A 16071-nucleotide genomic window follows, 5' to 3' on the forward strand; every position below is an offset into this window, starting at 1 on the left:
TCCCTTATATTTGTAACATCTTGCTAGCATGTACATGGTGTAAGAACTCAAGTAAAAAGTCTTTGTGTGCACCATGTTTCTCAACGGCTCATCTAAGTCATCACTGATTATCCTTGCCCAATTTATCATCTTGACACAGGTAGTGATTTCATTGACGAATTGATACATCCAAGGTTCGAATGAGGAGGCTTAAAGACTTCCTGCAGCTCTATTTAGCAGTAGGATGAAGTCTCCATACTCTTCTATGAAATCTGTCCGGAAAAGTTTCTTAGGCACTTTAGAATAATGAGGTCTTGGTTTATGCAACCATTGCTTGTTAATTACTTCAATACAAAAGATAGGTTCTGCTTCAAAAAAATTTAGGGCTTCCTCTCTGGTCTCTCCTATGATGGCCATCCTCCAAGGTAGGCCAAATGCTTCTTTGATGGCTATCTCTCCAAGGTAGGCCAGCACTTTTCCATCAGGTGCCACAACTTGTCTCTCCTAGATGTTGTAATGTTCGGCGCATTCTATTATCAGCTCGTATCACTACATAGCTGGAGGAAATTCAGCTGATTGGACAATTCCATTTCTCATCATCTTGCAGGGTAATGGTGAAGGTAAGCAATCATCGAGCCCATACATTCTTTTCTGCAACCTTCTTCCACTTTGTCACGATCTTGGACTCTAGTTGTGGTCCTTTGTTTTTAAACTTCATCTGCACCTTTCTGAAAATCCTTCCTTGAACTGACATCTACCACCTGAAAAACATGAAAAACTCCAAAGTTAGAAAAATAATGGTGTTTGATGCTCACTTGAAGGATTTTTGAAGGGGTAATTCTGATTTAACTTATGAATTTTCAGAAATCAGACTTAAGAAAATTTTGAAATTTGTGAAATCAACTCTGATTAGGAAATTGAAACTAAAAATCAGACTTCAAGAAATTTTCTGCCTCCAAAACTGTTAAAAGCATAAAAAGCAACAATGATCTTACGTGAAATTCAAAGAATTTGAGATGAAAAGTTCTTGTGTAAGTTTGGAAAATTAGAAATTCAAACTGAAAGAAGAAAATCTTGAAGTGCGAAAGAAATTGAAATTCTGAAAATCTGTCTTCAATCCTTCATAAACCTGAGAATTTTGATGAAATTCCTTAAATTGCTTTAAGGAATTGCTTCCAACTTCATCTCCAAATGTCTGAATTCTCCTAGAAATTGTTTTGCACCTGCAATTTACTATAAAATTTGTCTTGAGGTTTGAAAGAGATTCTTTCTTGAGCTTCAACTTTCAACTTTGAGAAGCAACTTGTGGATTGAATGAATGCCAATGCTCATGCTTATAAGGAAGTCGAATCCTTGCTTTGCTTTGTTTTTTTGTTTTAATGTTTTATTGGAAATGAATCCAATCATGTTATGAACCCTAAGTTGAACCTTCCTTTTTGCTTTCATGTCCTCAATGGCAATCTCTTTTTGCTTTAATCTAGAAGTTTTCCCTTATGGCAAGTTTATTTCAATTTTAATATTTGCTTTAATTCATCAACACTTAGCAAAAAAAATTGATTTGAATTCTTCTTTTTCAACACTTAGGCAAATTTCATCTTGATTTTAACTTTTTGCTTCGATTCACCTATACCTGGCTAAATTTCTCCTTTATCCACCTTGGGTGGACTTTGCACTTGAATAAGGAATTTTTCCATGCAAAAGCACTTAGCCAGATTTTCTCTTTCTTACCTTGGGCGGACTTCATGTGCACTTGAGGATTTTCCCTATCTTCCTAGGCGTACTTCAAGGTTGGCTAAGGAATTCTCAACCAAAGGGGGGGGCAGAATTCACATGATTTGAAGGAATTTCTTGCTAAGTAAGGCGGGCTTTGTGTTTGTTTGTGGATTCCATGCTAGGCATAGGGCGGACTTCAAGGTAACACAAGGAATTTCTCTCTTGGAAGGGTGGACTTTGCATCCAACCAAGGAATTTTGGAGCGGACTTTCTTCTTGGTCAAGGAAATTTCGTATCTCCCTAGACGGACTTAGCATTCAATCAAGGATCTTGCTCACATGCTTGAGCGGACTTCACCCCCAGTCAAGGATTTCTCCTTGTTTGCCAAGGCGGACTTGGTGTGAGAGCAGGGATTTTCCTTGATTCCACGGCGGACTTCATGTTGCAACAAGGAATTTATCCTTGATCTCCAGGGCAGACTTCATGTGAGGTCGAGGAATTTTCCAAGAATTCCTAAGTGGACATCCATGGAAACAAGAAATTTTGAAATCTTTCATGATTGGAGTGGATTTTTTCATGGAAACAAGAAATTTCTTCCATCTCTAGAGTAGACCTCATGATTGAATCAAGAAATTCTTCCATACTTAACCGCTTTTCTTGTGGTCTTCCATTTAAATTCTTGACAGTGAACTTCCTTGTCCTGACATTTCATTTGACTCTAAAACCACCCATAATCCCAGAAAAAGAAAAAAAGCAACTTTCTATTTTCAGAAAAAAGCAAAATGAAAAAGTAGGTTCCCGAATCGACCTGAAAAATGCCAAAAACAAAACTTTCTATTTTTAGAAAAAGTAGAAAAAAAAATTCCTAAAAATAGGAAGTTGTCAAAATTGATCCCGAAAAATTGCGATTTTACTCCTTCGACTTTTCTAAGCACATCCGTAGCATCAGAACACTCTTTTGATTACTCCTTATTGATTTTGATGACTCCTCCAGATCGAAAAACTTGACTCATTTGCAGAGGTGAGAAATTGAAGACAAAACCCTAAGACGCCAAAACACTATTCTAAAAAGCAAAAACAAGGGGATCCCCATTTGCAATGGGGCAATGTGTGATTACATCAGAACAAGACCCTAGCTAACTATCCTAATGAATGAATCATGGAGTATGATTTGAAATGTTGATGAGAAAAAGACACGCAGTCAAATCCAAAAGCTCAAATACACCATAACAATTATGGACTATGGAAACTTAATGTCTAAAAATTTGAGGGACCCTATCGAAACACACTACAAACCATATCCTGACCCCGAACCCACGCTAGACTAAATACAGACCCAAGCTCTACAAGGGTCGGACCGGTGACATAGACTACTGAATTGGAATAGCCTGTTTGGGAATTAAAGAGCAATGAATTTGATCTTCAAGTCACCCTTAAACATGCCCAAAATTGCCATGATCTATGATCTGAGTTTGTTCTAGCCGAATCCTAGATGTGGCACTCCAACTCAATAGATCAATTAGAGTAGTGATCTTTGTAATGTCCCGATCTTTAGGTTCTCTTTCTTTGCAATTGGTTCTAACTTTCTAGGTGTGTGTTGGCCTTATCAAGGTGGTTCTTTGTAATGTCACCTACTAAGAGGCTACCAATTGACCAATAATTAACACATATCATCAAATATTATGATTCCTTAAATTAAACGTTTGAGATTAGTGAACAACTAATTGTTCATAATACAATCAATAACCAATTATATTAAGGGAAAATCCTTATTTTTTCCCTAACCCTAATGGAGGATGGGGGAATTAATATGCTAAGGCGCTTGGAAACCAATCTACAAGCAGGCTCCCTCAAGGTTTCAAGAACATGGGTCCATACCCCATCTTGCTAGCATGTACATGGTGTAAGAACTCATGTAAAAAGTCTTCGTGTGCACCATGTTTCTCAGTTGCTCATCTAAGTTATCAATGATTATCCTTGCCCAATTTATCATCTTGACACAGGCAGTGATTTCAATGACGAATTGTTGGCTAGAAAGGAAAGCCTCTAAGTCAAGCATGGAAACTTCAACTATTAAAGGCTTCCTTACAAAATGTCCCAATTTACTATCTATCCCTTTTTAAGATCCCTGCTAACCTTGCGGAACAAATAGAGCAAATCCAGAGGAAATTTTTATGGACAAGTACTAAAGAAAAATTTAGAATTTCCCTAGTCAATTGGGAAAAGGTTTGTCAACCAAAGAGACTGGGAGGACTAGGAATTAAACAAATCAAGGTCTTTAATAAAGCTCTTCTAGCAAAAATCGAGTGGCAAATCCTGAAAGGTGGTAAGGATTGGGTTCAAATTATAAGCGCTAAATACCTAAGTAATGGGATATCCAATAGCTTTATTTATGATGCTGCTCTTCCTCGTGGATTTGTGAAATGGAACGATCTATTGAAGATTAGGAACATTATCAAGCAACGTAGCAAAATGTTGGTTAGGAATGGCAAAAATACCCTATTCTAGGAGGATGTGTGGAATAGAGATATTGCTTTATCCTCTGTTAATGGGTTTTAGCACATTAAAACGACTCACTAGATGTAATTGGAAATTCTTGCATGGGTATGTGGATTGGAACAGTGCACCACTAAGGTAAGAAGATTTTGGAGCACAACTAAACAACATTCAATCAAATGATATTCCTTGTCAGAATGATAGGGATATTGTAGTTGATGCCCTTTACCAACAAATGGGAGATTGCTCCTTCATCTCAGCTAATAGGGAGGATGAAAGAATATGGAAAGCAAATTCCTCAGACAACTATTCAATGAAATCTGCTTATAATTTCTTGGTTAATGTTCCTCGAGAGAATTGCAACTGGTAGCATGTCTGGATTCTGAAACTAATCCCTAAGATAAATGTCCTTTGGCGGATGAGTGACCACGATAATATCCTCACGATTGATAATTTGAACAGGAAGGGGTTCATGTTTGTCAACAAATACTCTGTGTTATAAGGATGCTGAAAGTATAGAGCACATTTTTTTTTCACTATCCTTTTGCTTGCGAACTATTGTCAAATGTTCTCTCTAGTTGTTTGTTCAATTATCCCTAGCAATATGAAATAGATTATAGAATCTTGGGGGTTATACCCTTTTTCCCACTCGGTAATTGTTGATCTCTAAAAGCAAATTCCCCATTTTGTTTATTGGGGGCTTTGGAAGGAAAGAAACAATCGCATATTTAGGGAGCAATCTAAATCTGCTAATGACTTTTTTATGATGATTAAACAGCAAATCAAAGAGAACATCAATGCTATTTCTTTTGTATTTTCTAAAACCTTGCCATCCTATTCAAAGATGAGGCTGAAACAAGTTTGGGGATTAATCCAAGACCTTACAAAGTTAAACTGGCAAACGATTCTCCTAAGAGGAATAAGCAAATTGCACCCTCCAGAGGATGGGTGGGTAAGTGTAATTTCGATGGCTGCTCCAAGGCAACCTTGGGGTATCTGGTGTTGGAGATGTCATAAGAGATGATAAAGGAAGACTCATAGAATGTTATGGGAAAAACCTAGGAGTTGGAACTAGTAATGATGCAGAGGCAATTGCTACATGGTGAGGATTCAAAAGGTTGAAGGAACTTAATTATCAGAAAGATATTCTTGAAGGTGAATCTAAACTAATTGTGGATATCCTAAATGGGGCTATTGACAGTCCGTGGAATATCAGACGCATTACTAAAGAGATAAAATTCATCCTTAGGAGATTTCTTAAATCCAAGGTTGTGCATGTTTATAGGGAATCAAATAAGATTGCAAATGAAGTCTCAAACCGGGCGCTTAACTTTAATGAATGGAGGAGTATTAAATTTAATTATTGTTCAGCCAAGGTGAAAGATATTTTGTTTAATGAAAGAGGAAATATTATTCATAATGGTACACCCTTTTATTTCCTCATTTATTATGGCTATGTGTTGTAATTATAAGATTGTTATCTTATGGATGTCCACCCTATTCGGATATCTTTTTGGCACAAGCTTCTTTGCCACGTTGCATACGGAGCAGGAAGGTGGTCATTTCCAAGACGGTTTCCTTCCTAATATTTGCATGTTCTATAATAATGGCAAGTTTTGTCAAAGTATGCCTAGGGGAAAGAAAATCTTAATTGATGCCCAATTCGCTTGAGGCTAGCTTTAACTCATAATGATTTCATTCAAACGTATCAAAAATGCCACAATTTGAGCTAGGTCTTCAATCGAAATCTTTCTCTACACATTTTCAGCTGGTTGTTAACGTTTTTTTCTTTTTGTGACAAAAAAGACAAGATGGGAGGCCCTCTGAAATGGTCAAGCCCAAGAAATGTGATGATCTCAAGTAAAATGAGAAGCTCTAGGAGTTGTTCTATAATGCGGACCTAATGTCGTTCTTTGAATACATGAGGGGATACAACCGCAGTCTTACCACTAGTTTTTGCAACTCCTAGAAAAAAGGTGAGGTGACAATTGGTAGCATTCAATTCTAGGTCACCCCTGAGTTAATTGCCAAGGCAACGAGCCTAAAATGTGAAGGGGTTAAAGTGGTTAGAAGAAGCAGCAAGGGTTACAAGATGTTCATGAACAAATTTTTTGAAGAAGGTGAGAAAGCGATTGTTCTTCAAAACTGTTTTGACAGGTTCATTCTCCCCTCCCCTTATGCCCTAGTCAATTATCATGTAATGCACTATTTTACTTTCGAGGGTCGTTACTCTACTATCCATGCTTATCACTTCCCCATCCTTAATCACATTAGACATAAAGAATTTATCAACATTTTGTTCTTTTTGTTCACCTCTTTATGTGCTAATATTGAGGTTAAGGGAGCCAGTTTGCCATTACACCAGGGCCTAATCTTTGCTCTATACAATTACATTTCTAGCCCCACACCCAAAAGCAATCAACTTCTTACTCAAACTGATAACCCTAAGGTAACCCCTAGCTCTATTAAGATTGAGCTGGCTGAAAGCAAGGCACGCACCCTGGAAAAACCATGTCCCTCTAGTAAGAAAAAAAGGAAGAAAATTGTTAAGCCTTGCTTGGAGACGAAGGATAATGAACTTCTCAAGCCAACCCCAAAAAAAAGGAAATCTACAGGCGCTAGACCAGAGGGGTCTAAAACTAGAAAGACGGATGTACAATCTAAAGCCAGAAGTGTTATTATTGATTTGGACACTACTAAGAGAGAACCTATTAATGAGGAGATTCTCCAAAGAGACACTGCTAAACAAGAATCCGAGCAAGGGGGTCGAAGGTCAACAAGAATTAAAGAAAAAGATATCAAATTTAAAGAAAAACCTAAAGAAGATGAAGAACTTGAGACGCCTTCCGAAGAAGAATTCCTTCCAAAATTTGAAGACAATGAAGAGTTGGGCTATAGTGATGAGGAAATGGATTTAGAGGAAATCGAAGATACCACTGTTGTTCAAGGGGAAGAAGAGGAGATCAAGGACGATGTTGTGGTGTAGGAGATGGGACACCGGATGTACAGGAAACGCAAGACAATATGCAAGCACAGGAGAACTCCCCTTTGGCTTCTAATGACATAATGGCTAACCTCAAAGCCCAAGTTGCAGATTTGCAGGTGTCATTGATGAACATGGAAACTACTGTGGAAAGCCTTAGGGTTGATAAAAAGTTCTTGTTGAAGGCGGTCAATTCCCTAACCTTGATCACGAACGCAATAATGAGGAAGGCGGTCTTGGTGTGGTCTCACAACAGACCAAGTTGAAGAAATTGCAAAAGAAAGGGAAAGATATTGAAGAGCGTAGATGTCGATAATTGGAATAAGAACCTCCACATTTTGGAATGGGGTCTTATGGAAGACCGAAAGAAATAGGCTGCTTTCTCTAGTTTTGCTTGCTTTTTTGGCTGTGAATAGGTATAGGTTTCCTTTTGTTTATGGTGATATATTTAAGACTTATGTTAATGTTAATCTTTGGCCTAAGTGCCAGCTATATGTTTGGATGGTTAGTTAATTACTTTAGTAGTTATGGTTGGCTTAGATACTCTTATGCTACTTATTTGTTTTTGATTATGTATATTTGATGGTTGGTTGGAGCCGCTAGCTGTTTTGTTCTAGTGGTTATTTTGTGGTTGGTAGTTTTGTGTTGTTAATTGTATGGGATCAGGGCCCTTCCATGCTTAATCAAAAACATAGCATAATGAATATTATTGGTATTTGCTCATTACTAATTAATGATATGCTACTGTTTATGTTTGATTATTATATGTCGAATACAAGAGTAATATTGAATTCTTCATATGTTCTGACTGATTATTAAATTCAGCCATGGTAGGGTTAATGAGGGGATTACAAGGAGGGGAATGGCAATGGGGTACTCTTCTAGGTATGCCATCTCATAGTGGTGATTGAATGGTCACATGAGACCACGGGGGTACAAGGGGTACTGCCTTTGGGCATATAAGAGATGGGCTTTTGGGGCATCCTATTGTGAATATACCTCATCCCTCTATCATGGTGAATTAATACACCAAGAAGTCCAATCATAGAAAGTGGGAAATGGATGGCAAGATGAAGGGGGAACAGTTATAGGACACCTTACTAGGTACACCACCTCATATGGATGGGACGGGCAACATGAGACCAAGAGGGATGGTATATCACTCTTGGGCCTAGGGTAGAGGATCTCTAGGACACCCTATCAAATCACCTTATCCTAGCTCTCGTATGGTTGACCTTCCTCAAATATATTTAAGATATCTTATGATTAAATTGATATTTCTGCTATGTGCTTTAATGATTCCTAACTAAGAAGATCTGCTTTATGAATTATTATTGTAAATGGTTTCTAACCTGTTTTGCAAGGCCTCAATCAGGTGAAAGATATCTCTAACCCTGCTCTTGCTCATTTGAGAATTGTGATTTCAGGCTAAATTAGGGCAGTCATAAATAGGCGACATTACAGAGTTGAATCTCTTTACCAAACCATTCCATAGCCTATCTAGGTAAAGTGCAGCTTCAATACAAAGGGGGTCCAAGTTGAAGAAGTTGAGTCACTCCAACTAGGACGTGGAGGCTTTTTGCTGTGTGCTTGAGTTGTTTAATTTGCATTCTTATTGCTTCTGTACAAATCTTAATCTGTATGTATTGTCGAGCACGTTATTTTTTAATATCTTATGCTGTAGATTGCTGTCCATAACCGTGCACTGTTGCAGACTTCATATCACTTGTAATAGTCGTTATATCAAATAATAGGTCATTAATACTCTTCTTATCTTTGTAATATCTGTGCATATATTTCTAATGAGTTTGAGGAAATAAATATCATTTGCTGCTATACATACTTATCACGGTTCTGTGGTTTATTTTCAATGCAATGTGCCATGTTCAATGAGGCTTGAAAACTCTTAAAACTGAAATATACAAGTCTGTACAATAAATCTTATCACTGTCACATACTTGGAAACTGTATGTTGAATGTCTATGGTGAAGAATGCATGATATGGAGAATGATCAGTGAGGATGCAAAATGTTTGACATAATGATCGTTGATCAGTGGACAGAATTGCAAAAGAAATAGTAGCAACAGGGGTGGCCTCTTACAATCTCTGTGTGAACACTCCAAGGAATTGTGGGATTCTGTCCTCCAATTCCAGACTTAGAGGGCTTCCGTCCTCGGGTTAAATTGAACCAAAGTCCAAAGCAACATTGTGATGTCCCCATCTATATGCTTGAACTCTAGAACCAAATAACTAAAGGAAATCTCCTTCTATTATCTTTATAGATAATACAAGGCACAAATGAACTCTTACAGAGATATATGAAGAAGGAAACAATTAAGATAGTCTCATTAAAGATGAGAGTATGATTAATAAAGATTATAAATATGAAGACAACACATATTTCAAATTGCCCAAGAATTATATGAACTAATGAAAGGGGAGGAAACACTTTAATAATAAGGAGCAGCAATTAATATATAAAGAGAAGCAATTAAGGTGAAACAATAAGCAGCGATAATTATGATGAAGAGCCATCAATCAGACCAGATCAGAACTGTTCGTAAGTTCCAAGCATTAACATCTTTGATCTTGGTGATATGCATGGGGGATGTGCTTAATATGTATGCTTAATTTATGAAGCCTAATAATGTTCTTATGCAGAATTTAATAGTAATATTAATATAGTCTGCAATATGTATCATATTTATACTTAATTACGTAATCAGAAGATGTCACAGTAACCAGTCAGCAATCATGATAAGCAATAAAGTTCTACAGGGAGATAGGATGGTGATAACCGACCAATATAATTGTTAAGCGCAAACATTATGGTGAGCCACGTTAACATCGTGAGGGGATTATTTCCTTTCTTACTTCTCTTCCATACTTGGATCGCTCTATCGAGCAGTGGCCTTCTCAAGGCAACTCGGTTGGCTACATCTAAACAACGAATCTCCAAGATAGCAACAAACAAAATAAAATAAGGAAAGGCAACGATCAACAAAGACAGTAATTAAAGTCTGAGATATCGCTTAAAGGAAACAATTACGGTGATAGTGATCATTGGTAGCGATAACAATTGGAAGCAACGCCTTATGTAAGTAACAGAGATTAATTGTAAAACAAAGACGTAAGTATTTTAAGACAGCAATCAACATCAAGTAAGGAGGACGATCATATGCATTGTATGCCGACTAAATGGAGGAAAGCGACTTGCAAAGTTTATGATTCAAAAGAACTGATTTGTAATTAAGGATCTCAGTACTAGCAATTCAAACAAATATTAATCTGATACTGCGATGACAACTGGCTTAAGGTGGTGGTTCATTTAGGAGTTACAATTCACATTGAAAAGGGCTCAGTTCAGAAATACAATTTGTGAAGGGATCATTTAATATTCTAATCAATGAACACAATGTGGTAATGATTAAATGATGCATGTTAATAAAGCAGTAAATAAACGACAGTTATCATAAAAACAATAATGTGTATAAAAAGGAAACAACAATTAATTTGTGAAAGGTTACGAACCTTTTCACAAAGATAATATAAACGGTTTACCTCCTTTCATGAAGAGGCACTTGAAACGTATAAAAGGAAGAAGAATTCAAGTTAGAAAAGGGGGCGGTGTTTTGAGTATACGGTGTGTGTTTTAATAGGCAAAAATATATGCACCATGGACCACTAATCAGAAGATGGGTTGCAGACTTAATGAAGAAAAGTATGAGATCGTTATTTCAGATATATTGAGAAGAATGTGAGGAGTTCATAACAGATTTCTGTGAGCGATTGCTGATTTATAAAGAAAGTATAACAGATTTAAGAAGAAAGTATTGTTGCAGACTTATACTAGATTTACCGAGCAACTTTGTTAAGAGGCAGTTTGTTTAAGGGAAAGCTATCAAGATAAGTTGTATTTTCCAAATTGTTCTTAGAATTTTAAGTTAAATGTTATAACGAAATGTGTTCAGTTTAATAGAACTATGCTTATTACTATATTACAGCTCTCATTTTAAGTCAAAATTGTTGTTTCAGGATCAAAGTATGGTAAATCCCAAAAGGGGGCATTACAAACATCAAGGTGAAGAAATTAAAAAACAGAGTGGTTGATCAATATGCCTCCTTCTCCTTGCTTTGCGTCTTTTAAATAGAGTTTTCCTCCAAGAAACATAACTCTTCAAATTTCCTTCATGACCCTTGATTGATGTTTGAGAAAAATTATTTAGAATAAACTTTAATTATAACAGACCTTATTGTCTTATAGTTTCACTTTACTTAAGGCCCTCTTTAGTATGATTACATTTTATAGCAACACTTAAGATGCCCCTTTTATGACATCATGATCGTCTTGAGTTATTATTATACTCCCATTTGCTGAGTGCAAAATTCCCAAGCCCTGTGGGAAATGAATGAATGTATGTTTGGGTTTCAATTTGGCCTTTTTCCGAAAAGGAGACATTACATTTTATGGCAAATATCATTTTTCATATTGTTACCAGTTTTAATCAAGCTCCAAATCATTTAAAAAATGCAATTTTAGGGTGTGTTAGTGTTGCCTGTCTACCTGTCTCACACCTAAGTCCGTGTCTGTAATGTCCCTTCCTTAGTCCTCTTAGACTTTAGTGGAGGTTGACCTACTATTAGGGTCTCGTAGGTCAACAGGATGGTTTGGGGACCCGACCGGGGTTGTGGGGTTCGGTTGGGAGCTTCATGGGCCTTCCAGATTGGAGTTTTGGAATTGTATCCATGATTAAAATTGAAATTCTAATGTTGGCCTTATGTGAATAGTAACTGAAAAACATAAGATGATATTAAAAGGGGGCAAAGTTCACAATGAGAAATTAGACCTTCAAGGATATTTTATGATTTTAAAGCCAAATACTAACCCCAAAATAGATAAAAAAGCATTTAGCCTATCATTTGGATTCATTCTTATGCCTCTATTTTTCAAATCAGCAACTTGCATGAGGGTTTCAGCAGCTTGGGACTTCTAGGAAAGCCAACTTCTAGAAGAATTGGGGGATTTGGACGAAAACCCATCTATCTGGGTGACAATTTCAATCAGTTTTTAGCTTCAGTGTGCTTGTAGCAGCCTTCTTTGGAAATTTTAGTGCAGATTTATCATTTTGAGGGCAGGTTTCCATCAATTAATTGTAGGGCAAACCTTCTAGAGGTCATCACCACTCATTTCTGGCTTATTTTCAACCAGCCACTCCATTTTGGAAATAAGGGTATCAAACCCTAGGGTGTATTTGGAGTTGTAGCTAATATTAGAGCTGATTTCTTATATTCTCTCTACTAGAAATTTGTATCAAACTTTTATGCTCAGTTAAAGGTATGTACATCAATCTTTTTAAGTGAAAGAAAGTTATCTTAATTGCCTTCTTAATGTGTTATGCATTATTCTATATTGTATCAGCTATTTCTTTCACTTAGCATTCAAAACATTATTCAAAAACTCTCAGAAAACCCAAATAAAACAAAAAAAATCAGTCAAACCCCACTTAACATACACTAGCCAAAGTCTTTATTAGCAAAACCAAAGAAACAGGACTCGGACTCAGCTTGGACTCGGCAAGGCCGACTCGGACTCAAACTCCGGACAAGGAGTCAGACTCGGCTTCAGACTCGGCTAGACTCGGCAAAGAGAAAAACTCAAGAAATTTAGAGATTTTAAAGATTTAAAACTTGTTTCATGCACCCCTTATTAAATACACCTTAAAGACACAATAACATCATCAAACTCGGCTCATTTGATTACATGCACAAGTATACATCAATCACATAAGCATAAACGCAAATTGTAGCTGAAGGAAATAACAAACATAGATATATAAATATTGTCAAATGTATACAATATTACAAAACTCAAGGAATAAAAAATCCATGTCATCATATGATCATCATCAAATGTTCCATACAAATACCAAAGGTAAATACAACTACAAGCCTATGGCTCGGAGGAGTCTACATCCCCTAGCCCCGGCCCCCTGCGAAGGCATCTAAGGTAGGTCCTAGATGATTCGGCAGTCATAACCTCTCCCCGTGACACCATGCCAACCTCACCAACATCAGGAATATTTGTGTCACTATCTGCCTCTGACTCTCTTGTCTCTACTCGTGCTCTCTGCTCCTCCTCTGCCATGGCTACAGACTCAGCCTCTATATCTACCTGGTCGACCCAATCAGTGGACAATAAAGCAAAAAAAAAAAACTTAAAAAAACTTTTTTAAATGTGTTTAATGCCTTTTTTCATGCCTAGCGTTGGCCAAGTTTGCACGACGGGACTCGCAAGTTTGGGCAATTTTGGGGCAAAATCGCCGAGTTGGCGAGTTTGGCGAGTTTGCCCCCGAACTCAGCCGAGTCCGAGTCCGAGTTTGCTGAACTTGTGGGGGGTGACTCGGACTTGGACTCACCGAGTTTGGGCAATTCCGGCAATTTCCATTTCTCTGAGCAAATCAAACAATTGGTTTTGGATCAGATTTGGTTAGAATTGGGTTGGGGATCTTTCAGTTATCCAAGTGACGATTTCCATCAGTTTTCAGCTTCGGTGTGCTTGTGGCAGCTTTCTTTAGGGATTTTTGAACAGTTCTATCGGTTTGAGGACAGGTTTTCTACAATTAGTTGCAGGACAGACCTTCTAGAGGTCATTACCATCTATTTCCAGCTCAATTCCAGCTAGCCGCTCCATTTTGGGAAGAAGGGAATCAAACCCTAGAGTGTAATTAGGGTTCTAACAATTACTGGAGCTGATTTCTATATTTCTATTGGCTGGAAATTTATATCAGACTTATGGGATCATGTTTATGGTATGTACATAGCTCTTTTAAGTAAAAGAAAGTTTCTTGATTGCTTTCTTATGTGTTATTGCATTATGCTAGTTAATATCACCAATTTCTTTCATGTAATATTCAAAAATCTTGCTTAAAACATCAAAAACCAATCAAACACAAGAAAAACCAGTCAAACCCCTTCCAAATATACACTGGCCAAAGATTTATCAGCAACAAACATTTGCACATAACCTCAAATTTGTTTCAGTTTTGGGAAAAATTGGATTGGGGATCTTTCAATGTCAACTGCTCCGTTTGGCTTCTGCTTATATGTACTCCTTGTTATGATGTTCATAAGTGGGTCTGAACTCAGTGAGATAATATTGTTGCTTATTTTCTCAAAGGTTGATTGCTTAAAGCAGCCGTTTACAAATGGTCTTTGAACCAAGGTCTACACCGTGGTAATGCTTCGACTTACAATTAAATCACGACAGCTGAGCAAGCTTTTCAAGCTTTTCGAGCTTTTCATTTCTTTGTTAGATTCATAATTTCCTTGCATTTTAAACCGTCTCCCGTAATCATTCACCTTCAGTTATAATTCAGCTCAATGAAGGTACTAATACAGCCCTTCGGTTAGGAACAACGAATAATGAATTAAGGAACATCTGTCATCACCAGCTCTGTTTAGCTTGCTATTACTTATCACGGCAAAATCCGGTTCTTGGGATGTTCAAAATGGGTTAATTCATTATAGTTTGGAATATCAGTGCAGCACTGAGATCCCTTGCAAGAAATTTAACTATAAAAGGAAGGAAGAAAAATGAAAAAACAATACATTTAACTTAAAAAGGAAAAAAGAAAATCAAATAAAAAGAGGACCAACCGATGAGAGGCAAGTGCGGAGGCGTTCCCTTGCACAGGCGGCAGCTCCCTTCGCAGAGACAGAAAACTCTGTGGCTGAGCATATCTCCATGACGACAATCATTTGGTCACAGATATCTTTCTTGATAATCTTTTTGCACGGGAACAGACTCCAGGGCCTATTATTATTATTAGCCACTGGTTCTTCTTGGCCTTTGGGCATCTGCCATGGGACCACCTTGGGAGCAGCAGGTAAGAGGCCCTTATTCTCGCTTTCAGCTGCATGTCGTTCTTCTTGGCCTTTGGGCATCTGCCATGGGACCGCCTTGGGAGCAGCAGGTAAGAGCTCCTTATTATTGCTTTCAGTTGCCTGTCGTTCTTCTTGGCCTTTGGGCATCTGCCATGGAACCACCTTCGGAGCAGCAGGCAAGAACCCCTTACTCTTGCTTTCCGCTGCCTGTCGCTTCGCGAGAGCTGCCAATCGGTTGGCCTCAGCTCGCTTGCGTTGTTCTTCTGTTAACACCGTCATTTCTTATGATTATTCTTTCGCTAATTAGATTTGATGTTAGATTGTTTTCACTTCGACATTCATGTAGCGAGATGACGCTAGAGAGGCAGGTATGAGAACCCAGGTATGATCTGGGCGATTGGGCAATGGCCTGCGCAGAATGTAGAATGGAAGAGATTCAAATTTGAAAACGAATTACCGCGGTCACGGTCGCATTGGAAAAGAGGGGGGACGGGGCCGGTACATGAGAGGTTGAATGAATGGAATGGAGTAGAATAGAATAAAATATGTTTAATGTTTATGAGATTGGGATGATTTGTAAGACAGCATATGTTTATACTTTGTAAAAAAAATTGGCTTTGTGAAGTGTTATTCAATTTGTAATGAATTTTCCATTTCCTTTACTTTCTTTTCATTCAATAAATCATGAAAAAACATTTTTACTAAATTATTTGCGTACTTGATTTTAATGTTTATATGTATTGTAATGATAAAATATTTTTTTTCTTTCTTTTATTTTCGTTATGCAATAGACATATAATCTCTCTTCTCAAGCCTCTTTTGATCTTTTCTACTTACTTTGTTTTTGATAAAAAAGCAGTCAAAACTAGGGGTTGACCCGAAGTACAAAGCAAGTCTCAAAAAGAGCATTATCAGCACATTAATAGCAATCAAACAGCAGAGTATCAGTGAATCCCTATCTTAACTATCAAAAACATATTCCACCTATTATTATAGAAAATCACAAGATTGATGG

The 16071-nt window shown here is 37.4% G+C and overlaps 1 protein-coding gene across 3 annotated transcripts in view; it reads right to left on the bottom strand.

Moving 5' to 3' along the window:
- Positions 1–15604, bottom strand: part of LOC131042656 (uncharacterized) — a 278257-nt gene extending 262653 nt beyond the window's left edge. For 2 of the 3 annotated variants that reach the window (XM_057975978.2, XM_057975977.2), the window contains exon 1: positions 14829–15600. In XM_057975978.2, coding sequence (XP_057831961.2) covers positions 14829–15335 — 507 coding nt within the window. In that variant the 5' untranslated portion in view covers positions 15336–15600. Of the gene's footprint in view, positions 1–14828 lie in introns of all 3 variants that reach the window. The other variant, XR_009105286.2, reaches the window with a different exon arrangement.
- Positions 15605–16071: the final 467 nt, after the last annotated feature.

The sequence above is a fragment of the Cryptomeria japonica genome, chromosome 3, assembly GCF_030272615.1.
Source record: "Cryptomeria japonica chromosome 3, Sugi_1.0, whole genome shotgun sequence".
Lineage (NCBI taxonomy): Eukaryota > Viridiplantae > Streptophyta > Pinopsida > Cupressales > Cupressaceae > Cryptomeria > Cryptomeria japonica.